This window comes from Simochromis diagramma, unplaced genomic scaffold (assembly GCF_900408965.1).
Source record: "Simochromis diagramma unplaced genomic scaffold, fSimDia1.1 OVJJ01000753.1, whole genome shotgun sequence".
Lineage (NCBI taxonomy): Eukaryota > Metazoa > Chordata > Actinopteri > Cichliformes > Cichlidae > Simochromis > Simochromis diagramma.
The window spans coordinates 14,034,581-14,058,061 of NW_024387523.1; the positions used below are offsets into that span (position 1 = coordinate 14,034,581).

At 39.1% G+C, this 23,481-nt stretch overlaps 3 protein-coding genes across 3 annotated transcripts; 2 read left to right on the forward strand and 1 right to left on the reverse strand.

Annotated features, from left to right (window-relative positions):
• The first annotated feature begins 952 nt into the window (after positions 1-952).
• On the forward strand, positions 953-1,909 carry gngt1 (guanine nucleotide binding protein (G protein), gamma transducing activity polypeptide 1). Its single transcript, XM_040020923.1, has 3 exons — positions 953-1,068; positions 1,194-1,292; positions 1,448-1,909. The coding sequence occupies exons 2-3, from the start codon at positions 1,197-1,199 to the stop codon at positions 1,571-1,573; spliced, it is 222 nt and encodes a 73-aa protein (XP_039876857.1). The 5' UTR covers positions 953-1,068; positions 1,194-1,196; the 3' UTR covers positions 1,574-1,909.
• Positions 1,910-2,807: 898 nt separating this feature from the next.
• On the forward strand, positions 2,808-21,074 carry zgc:85777 (uncharacterized protein LOC405871 homolog). The gene is made up of 9 exons (XM_040020920.1): positions 2,808-3,035; positions 10,905-11,025; positions 15,913-16,042; positions 16,868-16,974; positions 17,101-17,268; positions 17,462-17,635; positions 18,036-18,197; positions 19,628-19,778; positions 20,585-21,074. Exons 1-9 carry the CDS (start codon positions 2,832-2,834, stop codon positions 20,673-20,675), a joined length of 1,308 nt encoding a protein of 435 aa, XP_039876854.1. The 5' UTR covers positions 2,808-2,831; the 3' UTR covers positions 20,676-21,074.
• On the reverse strand, positions 21,009-23,084 carry bet1 (Bet1 golgi vesicular membrane trafficking protein). Its single transcript, XM_040020922.1, has 4 exons — positions 22,922-23,084; positions 22,657-22,763; positions 22,424-22,480; positions 21,009-21,772 (listed from the first exon to the last, which is right to left on the reverse strand). Exons 1-4 carry the CDS (start codon positions 22,938-22,940, stop codon positions 21,617-21,619), a joined length of 339 nt encoding a protein of 112 aa, XP_039876856.1. The 5' UTR covers positions 22,941-23,084; the 3' UTR covers positions 21,009-21,616.
• Between the last annotated feature and the right edge of the window lie 397 nt (positions 23,085-23,481).

Sequence of the window (23,481 nt, forward strand, 5' to 3'; positions counted from 1 at the left end):
AGAGGGACGGGCATGTACTGAGTCAGCGAGCCAAAGAAAATAAATTATTGCAGTTGATTAATGACGTCACAAGAAACGTTTTTATTCTGAATTACGTGGAGGAGCGCTAAATCATGTGACTAAGTCTTAATAAAATATGAGGAGGAACTTGCTCTGCTTGATTGAGTCAGATATTTTCACTGCCACAGGCCACTGGTTCTAGTGATGATGATGATGATGATGGGAATGTGCACCAATCCAGTAACACACACAGCATCCTTGTAAAATTTCCACAGAGCCAATATTGCGTTGTATCTAGGGACACACACGCTTGTGAAACATTAACACATCTTTCTTGTCTGAGCCACACAGGCAAGTCCCCACCAGAATACCCGTCTGACCGGATCCGAATCCACACACACACACACACGCACACGTACTTCCACTCAGAGTCACATTAATAGTACCGTGGCTCATGTTATTTCATGATAAAAGTGCTTCTTTCTACGATGTCCTACCATGAGAAATCAGCCTTATCTGCAAGTTAAGTTAAAACTCACATTAACATTTGTATTGGTTTAACACAGCAGCTTAATTCCATCCCACTGCTTTGGTTTTACCTTTATGAAGGATATTAACTGGAAAACTGCCGTGCATTCACGTTTAGAAGAACGACGTGTCTCCACCTTGACAGGTGGAGGCTAAACACAGATTAGCCGTCTTATCAAAATTAACCTGATAAATGAAGCGCCACCCCTTAACCCATATCCAAATGAGCCTGCAAGAAATCTCAGAGTTAAAATAGAACAAAAGTTACAAATTGAATATATGAAAGACAAAAAATACATCACCATGTTTTGTTTTGGTTTTTTTACATCAAGGGAGCTCAAATGGACACCTGTGTGAGTTGCCCACCCCTTCCTGTGTGTACTTGAGCTGCTGGTATGATCATTCAGTGGGGCCTTGTTTTAATCAGATTAGGGGATTAGAATTGTTTATGCTGATTACTTTATAACCCAGATTGAGAGAGAGGAGAGGGATTCTTCAGCAGGATTTCGGGGGGTGAAGGACTGCTTCCTGTAAGCGTTCGTAAGTGCATTCCTATCCCTTCTGCTAAGTCTTACGAATTGTGAACATTTTCTTTAAGATTATTTATTTATCATGTGGAAGTAAGCATTAACAAAAAGGTTAAACGTTTCCTTTTTTTTTGACAGAAAATGCCGGTCATAAATGTGGACGATCTGACAGATAAGGACAAGGCTGTGATGGAAGTAAACCAGCTTAAACTTGAAATCAAACTCGAGAGGTGGTTGGTAAGTTCTCCACACTGTGGTGACTTCTGTGCTCAGTATGCATTTTTGATTATATCCAAAAGTAAATATCAGACAGCTTCAATTTATTTAGTCAAACTAATTACATCACAAAGGCTATTAAAAACTGAAATACGCTTTCTGTCTGCTGCTTTCAGACATCTAAATGCTGTGAGGAAATCAAGGACTATATTCAGGCTCTAGTGGAGGAGGACACCCTCGTCAAAGGCATATCAGAGGAGAAGAACCCCTTCAAGGAGAAAGGTGGCTGTGTCATCTGCTAGACTGGACCTAAGGAGCTTTTCATATCTCAGATTAGTACCCAAGGACGTTCACCCAGCCCTTGTAAAATGGATTTGCAGACTGAGATGACTAGAAGGACACAATAAAGAAAACATTTATGATTTCCCGAGTAAAACAATTCTTCATCTTGGGGCCAGATTTGTAGCCTTCTAATTCTTTTTTTGTTGTTGTTTTTTTTTTTTTTGTTTTGTTTTGGGAAAGATGCACTAATTAAAAGTTGTATTTGGCAAGTGTTACATAATGCTTCTCTCTCATGTGGTGTATATAGTCTGAGCACATGGGCCCATATGTTGTTTCATTCACAGAAGCAACTGTCATTAAATGTGCACATTTATAATTCAGCCTGTCTCTGTGATTCACTGAAGGGTTGTAGACAAAGTAGAGAAACAGATAAATCTTCATAACTTCATTTGCATACATACAGAGGGTTTTTTTTCTCTCCAAGTCTTTATGTGATCATTGTTATTTTGTTCCAATAATGATGGTGAGCATCAAATTTGAGATCTTATTCCCTAAAGTACGACGGGTTTGGAGTCTTCTCCTTCTTCTTCTTTTTTTTTGCTCATTTCATTGTAGATTGAATTTATTTTAAATCTTCTTTCTGTAGTTTCAGGCAGACTCCAAAAAGTTTTAAGGCTTTATTAATACAAGTACTTGAACTGAACACAGCAGACTAGATGCAGCACTGATAGAAAAAGAAAATGTTGTGTCTATCTAAAACCAATCCTGTGGAAAATAGGACTTTCTCCAAAGCCGCTTTCAATTTGCAGATTATTTCTGCTATAAAGCCCTCCAGGATATAAAATGAGTATCATAATATGTTTCATTTCTTTCCTATTCTGCAACACGCTTTAACACGCTTTCTGTCAGACAGCATAATTATTAATAAAATTAATCCATAATGAAAATAAAAATCAATTGCATTTGGGCTCAAAATACTTTAAAAACAAAACCCACAGCCAAAAGCGATAGTAAATCTTGCTATTACATTGATGATAGTAACAATGTAACAACGTTAGATAACTTACATGGCTACTTTTAATGCTTGCTGGTGATAGAGTAATTATTTACACACCAGGGTACCCAATTTACGATATATTTTATGACAAAACTTCCCCCCAATAATGGTGGGAAGTCAAGCTCTGCTAATATTTTACTTTCCCACTGGGTTAATATTTGACCCAGTGAGAACTTCCTACCAGCGCATGCGCACACACGTACATATTGTTGTCAACAGAGATGGCGCTGCGCGAAGGAGCCCTGCGTTTAAACGTGCTGGTCAGAAGCCGTCATTTTTACAAGTTAACTTCACTGGGTGTTGGTGCCCGCTCGTTGACTGAGAAAGTGTCATCTAAACAAGTAAAGTCCAGTGCCCCAGAGACTGCGGCCGACCACTTAATCTACACACAAGAGCACTTTGCATTAAAGGAGTCCCTCAGAAAGGTATGCAGGACTGCTAACACCAGGAAGTTTTGAGACAACAACGAAAACACAGCATGTTTTTAGCGAAGAGACAGTTGCAACCGCAGTGTTATTCTCCCTAACATGACCCTAAAATCAGCGCGGGGGGCAGTAAAGTAAAAGTAGGTGAGAGGTCAGTGCTAGCTTGCTCCTCCGCTAAGCTGTGTTGACGTCTCCTGTCTGCTCTTCATGCCCACACAAAGGAATCAGGCGCCAGTGTTTAGGTCCAGCTTTTTAGTGCTTGTTACCGCTACATTTGAAAAGTAGTGTTATTTTATGTGTCCGCAAATAATGCATGTTTTGAAGGACAGAAGAAGAACAAGGCAGAACGCCAGGTTGGCTAAGGCTACTCTGTTTACAGTGACGAACACAGCCGCCGGGGTTGTGTCAAAAAGTGATTTCCGGTGTTTCCATGTGTTTTTTTTAATGTCTAATATCTTTGCTCATGTTGGTAAATGGGTTGTAGTTAACAGGAACTACTAATAGGTTATATGTGTTATAAAGAAATAACTGTTTTTGCAATAATCCACGTTCTTTTGCAAGAGACTGCATTAATGTACCTACTTAGTGTTCTAGTGCAACCAATACAGTCCTTTTTGGCCACTTGAAATATCTTTATAGAAATGTTATGTTGTACTTTTTGCAATTTCTGCTGCCCTCTTGGTCAGATCTCTCTTGAAAAAAACATTTTTAATCTCAATGAGTGCTTTTACCTGGATAAGCAAAGGATATATGAAAGTCTCTTTGCTAAAAAAATGATTGCAGCTTCTACCTTGTGACGAGAAGTTGTTCATTGTTGCACAAATTGACTTGATATCATTCACAAACGATATGTTTGACAAATTATAGGCCAACAACTCATTTTCCATAGTTTAAATACTTGCAGAAGACTTTTGGCATATACAGTAAATTACTTTTAGGCACAACACCTGCTTGTATGGATTCATGACCTACCGTGCACTCCCACATCCTGCTAATTAATGTCAGCCATGCTCTCGCCAACATGCACAGCATGTTTATATGTGTCCGTTCAGATTTGTTATATTCAAGGAGCTATTTAAGGAAACGGAAGGTTTTGATGTGCATGTTTATTTGTTAAATGAATATTCAGAAGCTGTGGTGTGGCGTGCTGGTGTGCACATTGATAAATATAAAACAATAAAGTAGCAAGAGCACATTTAAAAGTTATTTATGTAGGATATTAGAGGTGAAGTCTATGTTTTTCACCATTAGCCCTCTTTGAAGGACAGTTATGACTGTGCTCTGACTTAAGTCACATTTGGGGTCACAATGAAACCATTGTTTGAGGGGACAAGTCCCCAAATGCCTGATATCAGTTGGTTTGTTGGTGGTTTATTTTTGTGTCTTGATAAACACTGATGGTGATTGGAGTAATGAGTGGGTCATGGCCTTCACATTAAACAGGTAATCAGGCCAATGTACTTTAGCCTAAACAGACCACATTTTTGTTTGTATCAAATAAATAGTTGGCTGGGAGTCAAATAGTGCGTATCACTTATCTAGGAGCCAGAGCTGGTGTTCTTCCTCTGGTTATAGAGGCTGGCTGTCAGAATTAATAATTTAAGATTGTCATTTATGCTTAGAAATATTTAATCATTTGTATGCTGATAAAGTATCCTATCCTTATTAGGTCTGATAAGAGTCTGTGTGCACTTGTGTACCATGAGATGAGCGGAAGCAGTCTCGACGTTATAGTTCCATTATAGCTTTTGAAACCAGACTGTTCCATTTTCTTAAAAGTTCGAGAGTTCACACCTTTAAATATGTATTTGAGACATGACCTGTTGCAGGTCATGTCTTATAGTTTAGCAAGACGCTTACTTCTGCATACAGTTTAAGTTCATTGAAATTCGTATGTCAATGTATGGCTGGAAACACACACACACCCACACACACACACACAATACAGCACTGATGTTGCTTAAGAATACTTAAGAAAGTATTTGTAATTGCATATTCAAGAATGATTGCTTGCTGACAATAAAAAGTGATGTAGCCAAAGGAATCAGTTAAGTTGGTTGAGTTCAGGTGAAGGAATCTTTTCCTCAACTTTGACTGACTAACCTCGCGAGCCACAAAGACAAAGAGCTCTGTCTTGCCTTGTTTTGTCGTGCAGTTAGTTGGTCTCGTGTTCCAGCGGGGTTTGTGCCTAGATAAACCCAACACTGGCATTTTCAGAATTATTATTGAGGTTGTTGAAAACTAACAGTCACAGCTGTGTGATGGGGGAGAATCTGTTTGTGAGTCCAGTTTTATATTTTCAGTGACAAGCCCCTGAAATATTCTGTCGTACAGAAGACCTGAACTTTGGATTGTTGATTTGATTTAGTTTGTTTCTATTTGCTAAATTTGTCTAAAAGGCCAGGCAGAGAAGGTGAGATGGACTGTTTTACTCTTTGCTTAAGCAAGGGTAGGTTGTAAAGACACATTAAGTGAGGGTTTTACATTTTAACTGAGATAATTTAAAGGGCCTCGGGTGTCTTGGATTCATTTTGATGCCAATACAATTATGTATTGGCCTTCCTTATCAGAGATTTCTGGGTTTTTTGTCCCTTTGTTACAGTTTGTGCTTCCTGGCATTCAAAGCTTTGGGTTTTTAAGGGCCTAAATATTAGTAGCTCCAAGTGATGGTATTAAAAAAATGATAGGAACCATTAGTAATTAGTCTGACTCATTTAGAATTTCTATTACTATAGTGACATTGGCAACAAAGTCTGAAAAAATAACAATAAGAGCCTAATTTAAGGCAAAGCTGTTGTAGTAAATAGAAGGAAGTTTATTGTCTGACTAAACCTTTTAAGGATGCCAGAAGGTCAAAAATAAAATAGCACTGGGAAAACTGGGAAGGGTGTATAAAAATTAAAAGGAAATACAGGACAATAAGTTGGAAGTGCTGGAAAGGGAACTCAAGGGGGAGCAGTTTATTAAAAGAGCCGTACTGTCTTTGTTTAGAGGTGTCAAACGGGGTTTTAGGAAATCCTTTTGTTACTGCTGAAGGTTAGACGCTCACAACGCCAATGTTTCCACAACTAATTTAATACGAGTGGGTGTGACCACGTTGGACTGCCTTCGTTTACATCTTAGAATCTTGCCGGGAAATTAGTTTTCAGAATTAGAATGACTACATCTTCAGTGCCTGGAAGTTCAAGTGCTTTAACAGATAAAATTAGCAAAAAATTATAGGAAGAGACTACTCACATTGACCTGTCAGACGGGAATTTCTGACAGGTCAACAAATACAAATATTTCTGAGATATTACACAACAGCAATGAAGGTGATTGGCCTGTAATGTCTTTTATTGTTTTATGTAAGAAGTAAGGCTTTTTTATTTTCCTATTTTTGTCTTGTAAAATTGGTCAATTTTTACATTTATTTCCTATCTACGTGGTACTTTATATTGTAAGGTAATATTAATACAATATTAAACAGAAACACAAACAATCAGACAGCCTACTATAAGCAAGATCATGGCAAAAGTGTGGAGGAAAAACACCCTTTTAACAGGAAGAAACCCTGGCAGGCTCAGGGAGGGGCAGTGTCTGTTGAGACCTACTGGGAGAGAGATGGGACAAAAGGCACACTAATATAGGGCCTGTTTATTCAAGACCTTGTATGTAAGGAGAAAGATTTTAAATTGAATTCTGGATTTAACAGGGAGCCAATGAGAATGTCAGTATGGGAGAAATATGGTCTCTGTGATCTAATAAAAGAAGGCAAGTCCTTCATATTTGTTTAACATGTGCTCTGACAGACATATCCTGGTGAAAAAATGACTAATTTCTTAAAGTTCTACTGGAGGCCAAGGTGATGTCATCGAGAGTTAGTATCAGGTTAGTCACCATGTTTAGGATGTCTTTAGGACCCATTATAAAAACCCTTTTTTGTCTGAATTTGGAATTTGGATTTGTTTTGTGTCATCTGGCTTCATATAGAGTCAAATATAGAGTGTCATCTGCATAGCAATGAACATTCAGTGTCTTCTAATAATAATAATAAGCATTTGAAAAAAATGAAGGATAGAAATGGCATTATAATTAGCTGATACAGCTGGTTGAAGAAAAATGTTTACTTACAGTTACCTTAAAAGCCCGTGGTACGTAGTCTGTTATTAATATATTTCATGTTTTGCATGGAGGTCTATCGGGATAATTTTACATTTTGCACTCTGAATATTAATTAAGCAGCAGAAAGATAGACAGATTGCTCATAGGCTTCAAGGTTTGTCACACTTAATCAAAGTAATTTGCCGGATGTATTGATAAGTTTTGAATTCATTATGATCAACAATAACAGTATTATCAAAATACAATGATTTTTTTGATATGGGCTGCATTGTATGTAGGGCTGCCACGATTAGTCGACTAGTCACGATTAGTCGACTATTAAAATCGTCGACGACTGTTTTAGTAGTCGACGCGTCATTTGAAGCTTTGTAAGATCCCAAAAGACGCAGGAATAAGTAGTAGTATTTAAGAGTGTAATAACGGACTGAAACAGAAGATGGCAGCACTGCATGTACAAGGATGCCAGCTGCCGTTAAACCCCGAAGAAGAAGAAGCTGTGTCCCAGAATTCATAGCGCGGCCCAGCGCAGTTGTCAACAATGGCGGCAGATAGTTGTTTTAATATTACTCTTATTATTCTTTCTGGGTCACAAAATAAACGTTTAACATATTTTCAGGCGAGAATGTAGCTGTGTAAACCTCAAATATCTGCTCAGTTTATCAAGACACCACATATTTTCAAAGAGCTCTGACGTTTTCGGAGACGTCTGTTACCCACTAGCTCGATAGCTACCCGGGGGCAAGGCTCACTTGAGCCCGTGAGAAGACCGGACTCCCGGCAAATGTTTTCAAACCCACCGCCGTCTTTCGCTACTCAGGTTAAACATGATATATAAGTCACTTAGATAACTTAAAAATGTTATTGTTTGGCTTTTTTTTAGTATTTTATTTGTACCTGAGTAAATCGGTTTGGCTGAGATTAAAGTTATATTTTTTACACAGCTGAATAAACGTCAAGCAGACAACTGATTATCAGAAGTGTGAGATGCTCGAGAATATACTCCGGTGTCCTGTTATATTTTAGATAGCAAGGAGCAGACGGCTGAGTTTATTAAACTCCACCGAAACAATCTGCAGATGTCATTAAAACTATCATCTTGTCTTTATTTTTAGTTAGCACATACCTTAAACACTTCAAGCTGTAAGCTAATGATGGTTATATAAGAGCAGATGCATGCTGGTGCAATAAGCTGTACGTTTTACGTCCAATGGATGCATGATCTGATTAGTCGACTAATCGCAAAAATAATTGGTGACTAGTCGACTATCAAAAAAATCGTTTGTGGCAGCCCTAATTGTATGACATTTAATTATGATGTATGTCAAGGCGCAAGAAGAAAAAATACCCCTTCAGAAGGTCAAAAGCAAGAATGAGTCATCTGTTATTATTATTTTTGTTCCCATTTAATAATGAGTCAGGGATTTTCATGCACCTTCACCTCGTTTTTTTTTTAAACTTCCATTGACTTTAGACTCTTTCAAGACTTTTTCTCCAAATTGGACATTTAGTAAGACTTTTTGTTGCAATGTTTGTGACCTGACCTAACTACATGTCAGGTCAGTGATGTGAAATTCTTCTGTTATGTTGCAAAGGGACTACACAATAACCTTCGTAAAAATTGGGTTGCTCCCAGATGACATTTATGTTTCCCTTTCCAGCGACAAATGGGCACTCCCTTTCCCTCCGCAGGTTCTGAACGTTAAAAAGAACTAGTGCTTCCTTTTTTCAAATGTTGGTTCTTGTGTTGAAAAGTTCTGTAAGTGAGCCTTTTTTAAAAGAGTACAGCCCAGGTATGCGCACTGTATCAGTGTCAAAGGTATCGTCTGTTTTCTGTTCTGTACGGTGAAATGATGATGGTCGTGTTTTCTTTATTTCTCACCCAGAATGTTGCTTTTGGCTTGTTCAGTAGTTGGCAGGTTTGGGTTTGGGTGTTTTGGCAGCTGAGAATGACCGTGTGCGTGACTTTTTCCAATCCTGAAAAAAACAACTTCTGAATGCTTTAATACTGAACATTTAATCAAAGAAACACAAAGAAATAATCCAATAGTTTTGACTTCTCAGAGCTCAGTTTTATTGGCCGAGACTTGAATCTAATTATTCCCATTTCTACCTAATATGTCTTTTTTTTTAATCATTACTTTTTATTGGCTTTTTCCACCATTTAGAGCATACAGTACATAGCAGAGAAACAGTGAAGGAGCAAATAGTCATGGCTCTGTTGAAAACATGGCCCATTAAAGAAAGCTTATTAACAAATAGCAAGTGAAGATGCCTCAGTGGATTTTTTAGAAACATTAAAAAATGGACGGGTACAGTTACACCACATAAGTTTTTATTTTCTGTGTTTACGTGTTAATTGATTCGCTTGCCTGGCAGCACTTGATGCTGAGGTTATTTTGCAGAAGATGTTGATGTTCTGTTAGACCTGCTGTGTGAGGGAGAATTCTTTTAGAAACTGACAAACACGGTACCAGATGAACTGTAACCCACACTATGGATGTAGCTATTCTCTGGGAAGCATTTGAGTTCATTGGTGCTTCACCATCTGGGGACCACTTCCAGGTGCTTGAAATGAATCATGGCACCAGAGTTCAATGATTTCACAGTCTGCTTGAAAAACTAGGGTGCAACCTGGTCTATACTCACTACAGACACTTTGATGACTCAGAAAACACTGTTAGAGGACACTGCAGCTTTCATTTGGATTCAGGAGACAAAAGCAAAAGCTGCTCTCAGTGTTGATGGATATTATGTAAATTTGAGTTTCAAGATGACCACAAAACATTTGTTCTTCGCATATAAATCATTATTTAGTTAAGTTTAGTTTAAAAAATAGCATGAAGCTAGGCTCACTTTTGTGTGTGTGTGTGTATATATATATATATATATATATATATATATATATATAATATGTTAGCATGTACCTCAACAAGTCATCATTTTACCTCTTAGATTATGAAAGTTGTCCCTTGACCACAGATGCAAGCTTTACAGCTTTTTCGTTCCACTCTAAAATCATAAAACATGCCACAGTCATCCTTCATTTTGAGGCAGCTGTATCCCGGGCTTTGTGGCTGAGTACATGGAGTGGCTGCTAACCCAAAAAGAATGCCATTGGTATGGGTTTCAGCACTGAGATTTAGTTTTGCATGCTGATCTAAATATTACTTTGGAGGTTTTTCCTGCAGTGCCAAGAACAAAATGATGGGGGAGAACACTGAGTCATTAAAATATTGGCATTCAATGCATACTAAAGATCTGCACAATATTAGCTTCCAGCTGCATCAGTACAAAAGTGCTCAGCAAAAGCCCTCGAAACGCAAGCGTGCACTGATAGCATATACATGTTGAGAATAGCATGCCTTTCATGCTGTCGCCATATTCATCATGATTGTGGGCCAACCATATAATACTTTTTCTATTCATTGATATGTGTTACCTTCTTTTTCTGTCTGCTTGAAGTAGGTTACGTAGACTTTAGAATATATGTGCGCTACACAGCAGGAAATCGACTATATATAAAAATCATTTTAAGTGCTTTCCCACTCTCATGTCCTTTAGGTCTTATGACACAGGAGACAAAAGAGCAGGGCTGTCAGCTGTTGTTAGAATCACATGATGGTTACAACAACAAGAAAGAAATGAATGCAAAACAAAACAAATGCTTAAAATTCACAAGAAACAGATATAAAGATTTCATGTGCACTGTAAAGTAGAAGTACAGATACAACATCATACCTCTCTTCTGTGGTGTTTGTGCCGTAGCTCATCGACCAGGAGATCAACCCTTACGTCGATCAATGGGAAGCAGAAGGGAAGTTTCCAGCCCACAAGCTCTTCAAGATCTTAGGAAATGCAGGATTTCTAGGAGTCAACAAACCAGTTGGTAAGACACCTAATATTATCTTTCGGGTAATGCAGTAAACCCTTGTAATATCAGTTTCCAGGATAGTGTCCAGTCCTCACTCACTCGTGTTTTTTGTGAGGTTTGGCATGGAATGGCACATGAGTGAAATGAAACCATCTGCATTGTTGTTAGATCTCTTAGAGACTTGCAGTGTATGCTGGGATGGGTTCCAACACCTGTGATTTTGAAAAACGACGAGTTTAATTATCTGGTGGGGTTCATGCATTGTTAGGAGGAGAGGGATAAGAAAAGGCTTTGTTTCATCAAAAGCCTCAGAAGCCTTTATTTTGGAGGAAGCTTGTTTTCTACGGCGAGATCTAAGCTATAATAGCCGTCGCACGAAGGTGCCAAATTTAGTGCAGCATTTTGCTTTTTTGTTGTGTCTTACACACAAGGGTATTTTTAGGAAATGAATAATAATAAAAAGATGAAAGAATGACTTTCTCTAAGCACGCAAAGTGCTAAAAAAAACAAACTGGCGTGGTTTTTACTTGCTTCCTATTTTCTTTATATTGACCTTAAAAGTATAAAGGCAATCGGTGCTCGGCTTATGTTTGCAATATGTGTATCTATTACACAAGAATGACTTTGGCAGTATTAGAGGGCATGTCGCGACACGGACTTTTGTCCATTTATATTTCTTGCTCTTTCCCGTTGGTAATCCATGCAGACGTGAAGACTGATTAATCATCCAGGCCTCAGTCTACATGATAAATGCTGCTTGGTCAAGCTGTTTATCTTGCCATTGCAAAAACCCCATGATGAATTTGTAACATAGCTAACATATCCCACAGCGCACTCCAAACCGAGGAATCCTCCGCCGTCTGCCCATTTTGACCATTTCTGCTTCAGCAAACATGCAGCACATCTCTTTCACAGCTGAATTCATGGTCCGTTTGCTTTTCTCTGCTTCTGACAGCCATTCATTATGAGTCGGGCTTACAAACGTTCCCACTGTGATGATGGGTGCTGGTGTCACAGCAGCATCCCACTACAGCTGTCTGAATCTGACTATCCTTTTTTCCAGATGTATATCCAGCTGGGTCGTCGCTGAGATGGTGGGAGGCAGTGAGAAATTTACAGTACAGGACCACGAAATGTGTGCGGTTCTATGTGTAATCCATTATGAATATGAAACGAGACTTATGGGAAGTGTTTGATAATCAAAAGCAGATGTTTTATGTCTAGTGTATTGCATTACTCCCACAGTATAAGGTCAGTTTCTCTAAATTAATTAGCCACGTCTCGTCTTTTTTGGCATATTCGAGATCTCGTTCGTTTTCTGACATTTGACGGCGAATAGAAGAAAAGCATGTGAGCAACATTGTTGGACAGTGAGACGTTTGCACCACAAGCCTGTAGGTCAGAGAGAAGGGAGGGTGAGGGAATTAAAATGTGCTGACTACACAAGCATTAAGCATTAGTTGACAAGATTAGAGCGGAGAATCCTTGCAGTGAGAAGACACACTGTATGATCAGGTTGTAGATTAACTGCAATCACGTATGGTGCAAGAAACATGCTTAAGAGATGCCATTTGAAACTACAGCGTCAGCAACAGTCACTAAATGACAGTTGTTAAGGGCATCAAACTGGCATGGTCGAAAATGTATTCTTGCTGTGCAGCATATAGTCGGAGTGGTGCTAACATCAATATTGCTTTCTCCTGCAATAAAGAGAAAAGGACCTGCCCAGGTTGTCTTACCACAGTGACTGCTTCATGACTCCTCGAGGTGCTGCAGAGAGTTAATTAAATTCAGAAATGATTAAAACTGAAAAAGCATGCTTAACTACGCACACTGTCACCACAACGCAATGATTTTCTGCTTTTGTGTCATGTAAGGGGTATTAGCTCCTCATTTGCACAGACATCGTGACGTATCATATAATTGTTTTCAGTCTGTGGAGTATGCATCTCTTTAAAATCCCCCAGGAAACATGGCTGACATCTGTTTTCTGCACAAACAATGCATTTTACACCTTTACTCATTCGTCTTGCTGAATATCTTTTAATAATAACGGAAAAAAGATCAACGATTCCACTCTGTGAAAATGCATGCTGTCAGAAAAACTACAATAAGCTGTTTATGTGTACCGCACTGCCGACTAATGAAGCAGACTCTCACACAGTTCTGTATTGTGTTAATTGATTCCGACGCTTGGATTACAGGAATGGGGAAAAAGGGATTTAGGAGTCTGTTTAATTTAGATGTTATTCATCAAGTGAAAGAGAGACGTGTTTGCCCTTGATGAGAAAAGCGCTTAAGCTAAATACAGTGCAATACAACTCTTCAGAAGTACATAGCAAAGAGTCAGTCATTGCAAAAACATATATTTGTAGTAAAAATGTGAAAGCGTGTTGCGATCGGGCAGCTTGTTCCTCAATGCACGGGAACAAAACTCTGCACAGCAAACAACTGAAAGGTATCTTATGCATAGTAAATATAAAGCAGTCACTAAAAGATTTGCATGAACTGTTGAAATGTTGTGACACCATTTTCTTTAGTTTTCCACAGTTGGTGTTGACATTACAAACTGTAGGTTTTAAAGGGCTGTGCAGGAAAATGTCAAATCACTCTAACAGGAAGCCCAAAATAGGAATTAAAGAATATTATTTAAATGCAGTAGTGACAGTGGTAGCTTAACATTTAAGAAGCATTACACACTGTTGACTAAATAGATCTAAGGCAGGGCTTGAATCTCATATTCTCAGTTTTTTTAAAAATAGGAATCAATAAAAGCCATAAAGAAAATCCCCCCGTGTGCAGAAGAAGACTTAGTTTCTGCTCTTTCTCCCTGCACAAGGAAAGGCATTTTAACCTTTCAAAACACGAGAACAGGAAGTTTTCCCAAGGCAGCCACGTTGAGGAAGAAGAAGAGGATGACCCTTGGCTCACTGACTATTTTCCTTTTCCCTGACAGAGAGGTATCTGCTGACCATACAGTGGAAATGGCCTTGTGTCCTGCCTGACAGATAGAACCTGGCAGCCCGCGCATTTTCCCCTTTCACTGAGTGTTTTTCGTGCAGGATTTGAAAGGAGTAACCTTTCGGTGAGACTCGTATGTCCAGGGTGTTACTTTTCTCTCACTTTTTCTCTTCGCCTATACTTTGATGAATACCTTACAGAAGGTTTTTCTGTCCAGAAACATTAGCACAGTGGTTTTTAATATGACGTCACACTGTAATGAGGACGATAATGATGCACGCGTTCGCGACTCGACAAAGCAGCACAGTGGCACCTGTGTCCATTGTAATAGTTATTACAGGACAGTATTGCAGAAGGGCTTATGATGGTGATTCATCTTTCCTATCCAGGGACAAGTGACCTGTTTTATTATCGGGTTCCTCATATCAATATTAAGTTCAGAGAAATAAAAGAAATAACAGTATGTTACACCCATCATCGCTGCAGTGTCTCTGTGCTGCACCTTCAACCCCCAGATTCTTCATCCTTGTGTTTCTCCTTCACGTGGCGCTCCACCCTATGGGAGCCTATAGCGAGGAACATCTGCTTCCCTGAGCAGACATACGTGTATGGGTTTGACATTTGTGACAGGATTTTGCTTTGTTTTTCTTCTGCTTGCTTGTTCAACCAGACAGCCTGCTGTTTTGTTTAAAGTGGGATAAACCTCGGTGCTTCCCTTCGTTCACATTAACCGCTGCAGGGTTTCCAGGGCTCAGGGACTAATCTCTGCACAGCTGCACCTGTTTCCTCTTATTTTTGGCTCCCCCACTCCCTTGTTTGCTTGTCCCTATATATTTTCCCTTTTCTCTGTCCCAATTTATTTGACTCTTTCTGTTATTCGCTGTCCGTCTTCGACGTTCTGACAGACTGCGCTTTCCATTATTCCCCAACTAGTCTGGCAGGTGATATGAAACCACTTTGCTTGAGTTGCCAGCCTCTGTGTGGTAAATTCACTCATAATTATTCATTGTCAGTCAGTGCTGGTATCCATCATTCAGCGGCTGCTGTGCTGTATTTAGTAATGAGAAAACAGCACCGAACATTCACAAATGCTTAGTCTTCTTACATTTGACTGCCTGGTCATTATCATCAGGACATTTGTCCTAAACGAATAACTGTCAGGTTAAATCTGCTTGACCAGCATGATAATTGAGGGATTTTTTTTAAATTATTTATATATATTTTGTACTGCAGAATGACAGTTTATCTTTATTGTGTCTTTTCTTTTGACAGGATTTGTTTGCCAAACCAAGCTGAGAGAAAATTCATTATAAATGCGGGTACATCAGCTTCCTGCTTCCATGAGTAACAGATAGAAATTTGTCCTTTCGCATTAAATATGTAATATAACACCAGGTGCTTCATTTTAATTGAGGATAAAAGGCAAAATAAAGATAAGGGATGGGTCTTGGTGAGGACAACTGACATAAATGTGTGTTTTAAACACGTTTATTATACAGCATTCAGCTCAATTACGGACCTTTGCTCTTTGCAAATATCCCCACTGCCACAATGGAAGAAAATAGACATCAGTTTTTGGTTTCTTTACTTCTTTTTAGCAAATGGGTCGTTGAAGAGATCAAGATCCGATTAGAGATGGTAGTAGAACACATGAGCTACTGATCCCCCAGCAGTGCTTTTTACACGTAATTACAGATAACACCGTTAATCATAACACCCTATAATTAATCTGAGTGCATGCTCCAGTGCCAACAGGTCACAATGTTATGTATGTATACCGGCGTATATTGCGCGTGCATGTGTGAGCGTGGTGATTTTAGAGTTAGAGGATAGATGGAAGTGACACAGGAAAGGATTTGTAAGCCATTCTTTCTGCCTCTTTGTGCTTCGCAGTAAGGATCCACATTTGTTTTTCTTAAGTTTGTGTTTTGTCTTGTGCAGAGTATGGAGGCTTGGGCCTTGACTTCAGCTTCAGTGCAGCAGTGGCAGAGGAGCTGGGCAACATCCGCTGTGGAGGAATCCCCATGGCCATCGGGGTACAAACTGACATGACGACTCCGGCGCTGGCCAGGTACAAGCCTGCAAACCTAGCGTCACATTCTCTGAATCCATTCTTACAACGAACGTTGGTGCTTTGCTTGCTTTTGTAACTAATCCCCTGCAGTAGGGAGGATGGTCACATGGGAACAGAGAAAATAAAACTCCTGTCAAAACTGTGGATAATATCGTAGTAACTTCTTGTCAATAATCTTTAGATCAAAGATAGAAAACACTTAGATTTATGGAAAAGTACATGAACTGTGTGAACGGCATTATTTTTTTTAAAATTTCTTTTAGTCAATCGTTCCTTCTTTTATGTAACATGTAAAAAAGTTTTCTTATATTTTTACTATTATTAAACTAGTAAATACCTCTAGTGAGCAGCCATTGATCAGAGTTACACTCCCTAAGCTGTGTGTTAATTAATATGCTTGGTAATACTTTGTTTCGCCCATTTGGTGTGAAGCAAACTGTTACCAAGCATACAGGACCTTGGCTTGTTACGTGATATCCCTTTACTTTAACTCTTGGTGACACAAGACAAAAATTCAGTGAAACAGACAGTCAGAGTCTCGGGAGCTTAATTAGAGGATCTACTCTCGCCTGCGATGAGGTTTAAGTAGTATAAAAGAGCTGCAGATGAGTGGGAGTGATACCGTGTGAGCTCACTCCCACTGGAGCTGTAATTGCCTCAAACATGGCAGTGTTTTTTTTAAAGCACACGATCTGCCACAGTTACACGAGTTTGACGAAACTCTCATTTGACACTGTCCTAAAAATACTGGTAGAAAATAAAACAACAGATGGAAAAACAAAGAGACGGCGTCACATAGTCATTGTGCGTTTGTGTTTGCAGGTTTGGTTCGGACGAGCTTAAGAAGGAGTTCCTCCTTCCCTCCATCAGTGGGGACAAAGTGGCCTGCCTTGGAGTGAGTGAGGTTGGAGCTGGCTCTGATGTTTCGAGTGTGTTTAATATTATATCTTCTTCTTCTCCAGTATCTTTAATTTCCATTAAGGGTTCATGTCTAGTCTTTTAATCTGAGGTTTCCATTTAAACCCCAGTTTTCTGAACACTCAACCACTTTTCAGGTATCAAGACCAAGGCAGTGAGGAAAGGTGATGAGTATGTGATCAATGGGGGAAAGATGTGGACCACCAACGGTACCCAGGCTGACTGGATGTGTCTCCTCGCCAACACCAGTGACGGGCCCCCACATAAGAACAAATCACTCATATGTCTACCCATGAACTTGCCAGGTAGGGTTAGTCGATTTGTTAGATGGCAAAAGACATTTTCTGCAGAAATCCACTATCTGTGATTCATTTCCAAGTTCACGATTGCGCCTGTTTTTGGAAAGCACATAGATTGTTTAATTTTGCGCCCTAAAACAACTTATTATATTGTATTGCATGTTGACGTTCTTTCTGTTTCCTGTCTGTTCCACCGTAGGAGTGCACATCGCCCGAAAGATTGATAAACTGGGTATGTGGTCATCTGACACAGCCGAAGTGTTTTTCGATGACGTTCACGTGCCCTGTAAGAATGTTATCGGCCAAGAAGGCATGGGCTTTACCTATCAGATGCTTCAGTTCCAGGAAGAGAGGCTTTGGGCAGTGGCCAATAGTAAGTCGACTTTACTCAGTGAAGCTTATCTTACTTATTACTCCAAGGATATGATGTCATCTAAAGTTTACTTTCACCCATTCTCCCCCACATCAGCCTCCTACGGATTTTACTGGAAGTTTGCGCAGTTTATGCACTATTTCAGTTTCACGTTTAGTTTTCAGATAAATGAGGAGTTCAGGACACATAGTTCTAGTCATTTGTAAAGCAGTTGTTTGCTTTTGATTTGAATCAATGTTGTCATGGCCAGAATGTGTAAGAAACTATTTGTGCTGTTTTTACTGGATCTGACGCTCGTGTTAGCCTGTCTGGCTTGGTTGATCCAAACCAGAGTGACTTCAGCAAAGGTAGATAACACATTTCAGCGGAGGTGTTAAAAATAATCCCGTGTCACCTCCAGTCTTGACCACTATGGACAACGTCATTCAGGAGACCATCCAGTACACACGGCAGAGGAAGATCTTCAAGCATCCTGTCCTTCATCACCAGGCGGTTCACTTCAGGTTGGCTGAGCTGCAGACAGAGGTCGAGCTGCTCCGCTCTCTCCTCTACCGTGCTACAGGTAGTTTCACTTTATAGACAACATAAAGCTACATGCTAATATTAGCTCAATAATGTAGGCTGCACCTGGGTGACTTTTAATTAGTCCTAAGTGTGGTTCAGAGCAGTAGGATATATGGAAGACGCAGGAAATGTGATAGCTGTATGTTTGCATTACTAATAAGAAAACCTTGGACTAGTGTACCACAATGACATTTTATTATTATTTGATTTTAGAAACTGCACTCTGAAAGCATAAAGTACTGTGCAAAGGAGCTTTATTATGTTTGGCTTCAAGCAGCCAACTCCAAGAGTGAGTGAATCCCCATGGATGTCCACTGGAAAATGATCAGCTTACCAGCAGGAAAGAATATGATTAATGGCATTTTCTATAGAAGTGCTTAAACGATATGATATATAATAATATATCATTAAAGGTATCACAGTATTATTAAAGATTTTAATAAATGTAAGCACAGATATGATGTGACGTTTTCCTATTCATTTGCGTTTTAGCTTAATTTTGCATTCTGTTTATTAACGTGCTTATTTCCAATTTTAATATGTTAAGTAGTATTTTCTGTTTTGTATTTTCTTAACTGATTTTTTTTAAATGTTTCTTTATGCATTTCTGAAAGACAAGTACGTGATGTCACAGTCAGATCCTGCCATCTTTTTTTTATGAAAGAAAGCTACTTTCATCTGCTCCCTACAAGGGCTCACCACAGAACCCAGAGCTCCACATACTTGATTTGGCAGGTTTTTACCCCGGATGTCCTTTGTGATGCAACCCCCCGAGAGATTTGTGCCTCCGCCTTGGAACGAACCAGACAAACCCAATTCCAAAAAAGTTTCTCAACTTTGTTTGGAATTGTGTTTGTATAATAGCAGGTTGAGAGTGCATGAAGCTTAGTGGACAGCAGTGGCTGCATTCTGGCACGTGCCCAGCTCTGCCAGAATGCTTCCAAGTGCTTCACATGGCCATCTTTATAATACGAATGCATGTCTGCATCCGTGGGGTCGCTGTCCAAGCTCTTGTGATTTGTCTCTCAGTTTAAAACCCCCTCAGTGGCCAGTAGCTTTGGGTGAATTCATCAGACTGGGAACAGTTCAAGTCAAAATTATCTTGCCCAGAAAGCAGAGCTCCCTGCGACTGTTTGGTGCAGGTGTTTAAGCGCACACACAGACACACAAATCCTATTTTTTTTAGACGCTGAAACAGGAGAAATCATGTGGCTCACACATGTTCCTCTAGAGGGTTCCTACAATAGAGGCACTGATCAGTTGCACTGGGAAAAGGCCTGAATGGGGCAAAACATTGAATCAGAGCCAGACGCATCTGAAACTGAAACACATTTGTTTTATTGTCTGTTTTCCTCTTTTCATTCTGTCCACCTGGACATTTTTTACACTCTTCCCGGCTCGTGGCTATCCTTTGTTTTCCCTCTGCAGCGCTGTATATTAAAGGCAACGATGTCACCAAGCTGGCATCCATGGCCAAATTAAAGGGGGGACGCCTTGCCAGAGAAGTGGGCGACAGCTGTCTCCAGTACTGGGGAGGGATGGGCTACACCAGTGATGTGCTAGTCAGCCGATTTTACAGGTAAGATGAAATGAGGCATGAGACACGCTCACTCTAACGTAACTAATCTTATTGTCATAATAAAATGATAAAAATGCAACGTAACCAGGTAGCCACAAGTTATTACTCTCTGCAAAACAGAAAAAAAATATTATATCTAACCCAAATCCATGACTCAGCAGCTACTGTATGCACTTTGTTAGGATATATTATTTCTATGGCACCAGCATTCAGTTTTGTTGCAGGTCTTTAATTAAGCCTTCTGATTAATGTATATTATTGTTTGTTTAAATATAATAGTTAATGTATATCATTTATGATTTAATGTGATTTCTTAATAATTAATGTTAAAATTGCAAACATGATTGGCTTCACTTTATTAATAATGCTTGAAAATTCTCGATGCATGCTCAATCATCCAGGTAAGGACATCCCAAAAATGATATTAAATCATTATGCAAATGTTCTGTTTATAAGGTTGGGGAAACCTGCAGTCAGCGGAGACTGAAGAAGTCACTTGAATGAGTCACGAAACATTTCTCCCACTGAAAACGCTACAACCAGATGAACAGAAGCAACTTTTACGGAATGTTTGAAAACTTCTGAGGCCCCGTTCAGTTATTTAGTGCTTAATCAAGTAACACTTAGTTTCAGATTCCTAAGTCTTTGTTTTGCACGATGCTGACATCTAGTGACAGGGCAAATAATGCAACCGGATTGTGTAACCAAAAGTGACTGAACTTTGGATCATTTAAATGACTTACATGCAGCTTCCTGTTTGTAATTGTGACAGAAAAAAACAAACAAGAAATTTTCCTTCTCTGCAGGGATTCCAGGTTAATGTCAATTGGTGCAGGAGCTGATGAGGTAATGCTGGGAATCATCTGCAAGTACATGGACACACTACCTGGCAAGTGATGTAATCAACGCTAACCCCAGTGAGAAAATCACTTCTGATTTGTGCACTTTGATCAGTTACTCAGATGAGGAGATTTTGCCTTTTTAACAATACTGTATGTGGTCATAAAGACATCCTCATACGGTCAATCACACAGAATAATGAAGCCCCCCCCTTCCTTGTCTGTACACACATGCAACAATGCAGTTTTGGTTGTATGTAATTTGTTACTTATGTAATTATTGTTTAGAATTAAGAAAAATAATGTTCTTTAATAAAAATTGTTTTATGTTTGAGATTTTCGCGCTGAAGACATTTCAGCACATCCAACAGCATGAAGTTACACCAGCTAATCCAGAGCATAAAATTTGTTTATTTACATTAATATTTTTACAATAAAGATGAAACAATGACGTACACTACTGTCGCACATGTGGTCGTCTTATGACAATAGAATGTGTCCTTTCACCCTTAAAAGCGCATACACTAGATTATGCAGATCATTCTATAACTTGTTCAAGTTGAACTCAGCTGATTGCTGAGAATTACAGTTCTCGACACTGCCGTATCGTCTACAGTCATAAATCATGCTCTTCTCAATCCAGGTTAACTGGTCAGATATTAAGTATAAACACCGTAAATACTGATATTGTCTGCTTCATTTATGCATACAGTATGCACTACATTTCCTGTGATTATTGATTTTCTCAGCCATTGTCCTAAACCACTTATACTTTTTAGTACTCCTTTAAAAAGCATTGGTAGGCCTTTCTACACTTTTTCTCGAGTCATTGTTTGAAAGCCTGACACTGTGGCACATATTAAAGTGTAATGACTTAAAAAAAACAAACAAAAAAAAAAACAAAACACATCCCTGCCTTTTCTCTTTATTATCCTGGTCTGGTTCAGATGTGTCATTGAAGCACAAACTGGAAGAGCAAAGTCCAATAAGATCCTCCTATCACCTCAACCTGATAAACCAGTACAGGACAAAGAAGACGAAAAAGCAGAAGAGCAGCATGTAGCACAGCAGTTTGGTCTGACTGCCCCGGGACAGCTTCTTGACTCTGCCGATGGTGGCACCAAGCAGGCCGCCCGTGGAGTCAAAGTCTGTGTCCTAAAGTGAGATGCAGAGAAGAAAAGTGGTAAATAGACTGATTCTTATATAGCACCTTTCTACTCTTGAGTATTCAACGCCAGGTAGGGTTAGTCGATTTGTTAGATGGCAAAAGACATTTTCTGCCATCTAACACAATATGCGAAATCCACCCATTCACACAAGCACTTTCTTCTATGATTTCAAGTGCTTACGAACCAACATTCACAAACATTCATACTCCAATGGATGAGTCAGAATGATGCATTAACTTAGGGTTAATATCTTGTCCAAGGATATTTGGCATGCTGACCAGGGGGAGCCAGGGATCAAGCCACCAACCTTCTGATTAGTAGATGACCTGCTCCACCTCCTGAGCTACAGCCACCCTGACTACATGATTACAGAAGTCCAGCAGAGAACAATATCCAAGTGCTAGGAGACATTTCTGAAGTTTACAGTGATGGTATCTGAATCATTTACTCAAATTCTTTAGTTTTGAGGGGTTTCTTAGTGACTTCTGACCAATAAGTCAAACCACAACATAAAACAACACATAAAGCAGAAAAAATAGCTCCCTACCAACCTCAGACAACACTAAATGTTGCTTCTTTTTTATTTATTTTTTGCTGTAGCAGCAAGTGGTCCAGCGTACTCCAAAGTAAAACTCACCATATCGTCCAGCATTGTGTTCTGGTATTTGACTTCTGTGCCAATGTCAATGGAGAGCTGTAAAAATCAATTCATTATGATTACGTGACTTGTAAAACACAGTAATTGAAGAAATTAGGTTACATTTTGAGTACATACAGAAACCGTCGAGTCATTTATATTAAACTCTTTGCTGCAATATTTACTGACTGTTAAGCATAACAACAAAACGCTCGTAATCAGCAGTTACTTACACTTTTTAAAGCGTTGACTTTAGCCCTGAGTCCCTCCTGTAGGTGTTCATTTTCTTCCTCGTATACACTATATCCACTAGCCACATAGTTCCCAGAGCCTCCTTCACCTGTATTAAAATACATTAAGCATTAATGAAGCGTTCATGAACAACAGAGTACTCAGAGTACCAAACAACAAACATTTGTTAACATAAGCTAGCTTTAGTTAGCAACAAATGCTACGTATGAGAAAAGAGAAGCTTTGGTTTAATTGTTTGTTTCTTACCCAGTCCGGCGCGCCTCATTTTGACCCGACCGAAGCTAACACTGTCCAATGGTTTATGTTAAAAGACTAAATAAGAAGGAAGTTCGACTTCTGATTGATCCGGTAACTGTAGCACGTCTGCTCACAACACAAACGCCACGACACCCTACGGCGGCCGACGAGGACAAATGGAGAAAAACGAGTAAAAAGGAAAACCGTATGTGAGCTTGTATATGAGCTTCAAATATAATTACTATTAAATCAGTTTCAAAAGAAAAAATATAAATTGCTCATTATGTAATGTATGTATGCCTTGCGCAACCCTGTTACTGTCATACTGAATATCCATTCAGTTTCAATACATTACAATAATAATTAATTTAGATTAATTTAAGCAACTTTCAAAATCTACCTTAACTTTTCAAGGTGTGACAAATAAATACTCAGGAAAAATAACATGTTGTTTAATAATATTTATATGTTTGTGATGTTTTTTTCTATAAATTTCTTTTATGTACAGTGTTGCAAATCACTGTTAGTTGGCAGTGGAAATGGAATATAAATGTAGTAAATGTAGTGTA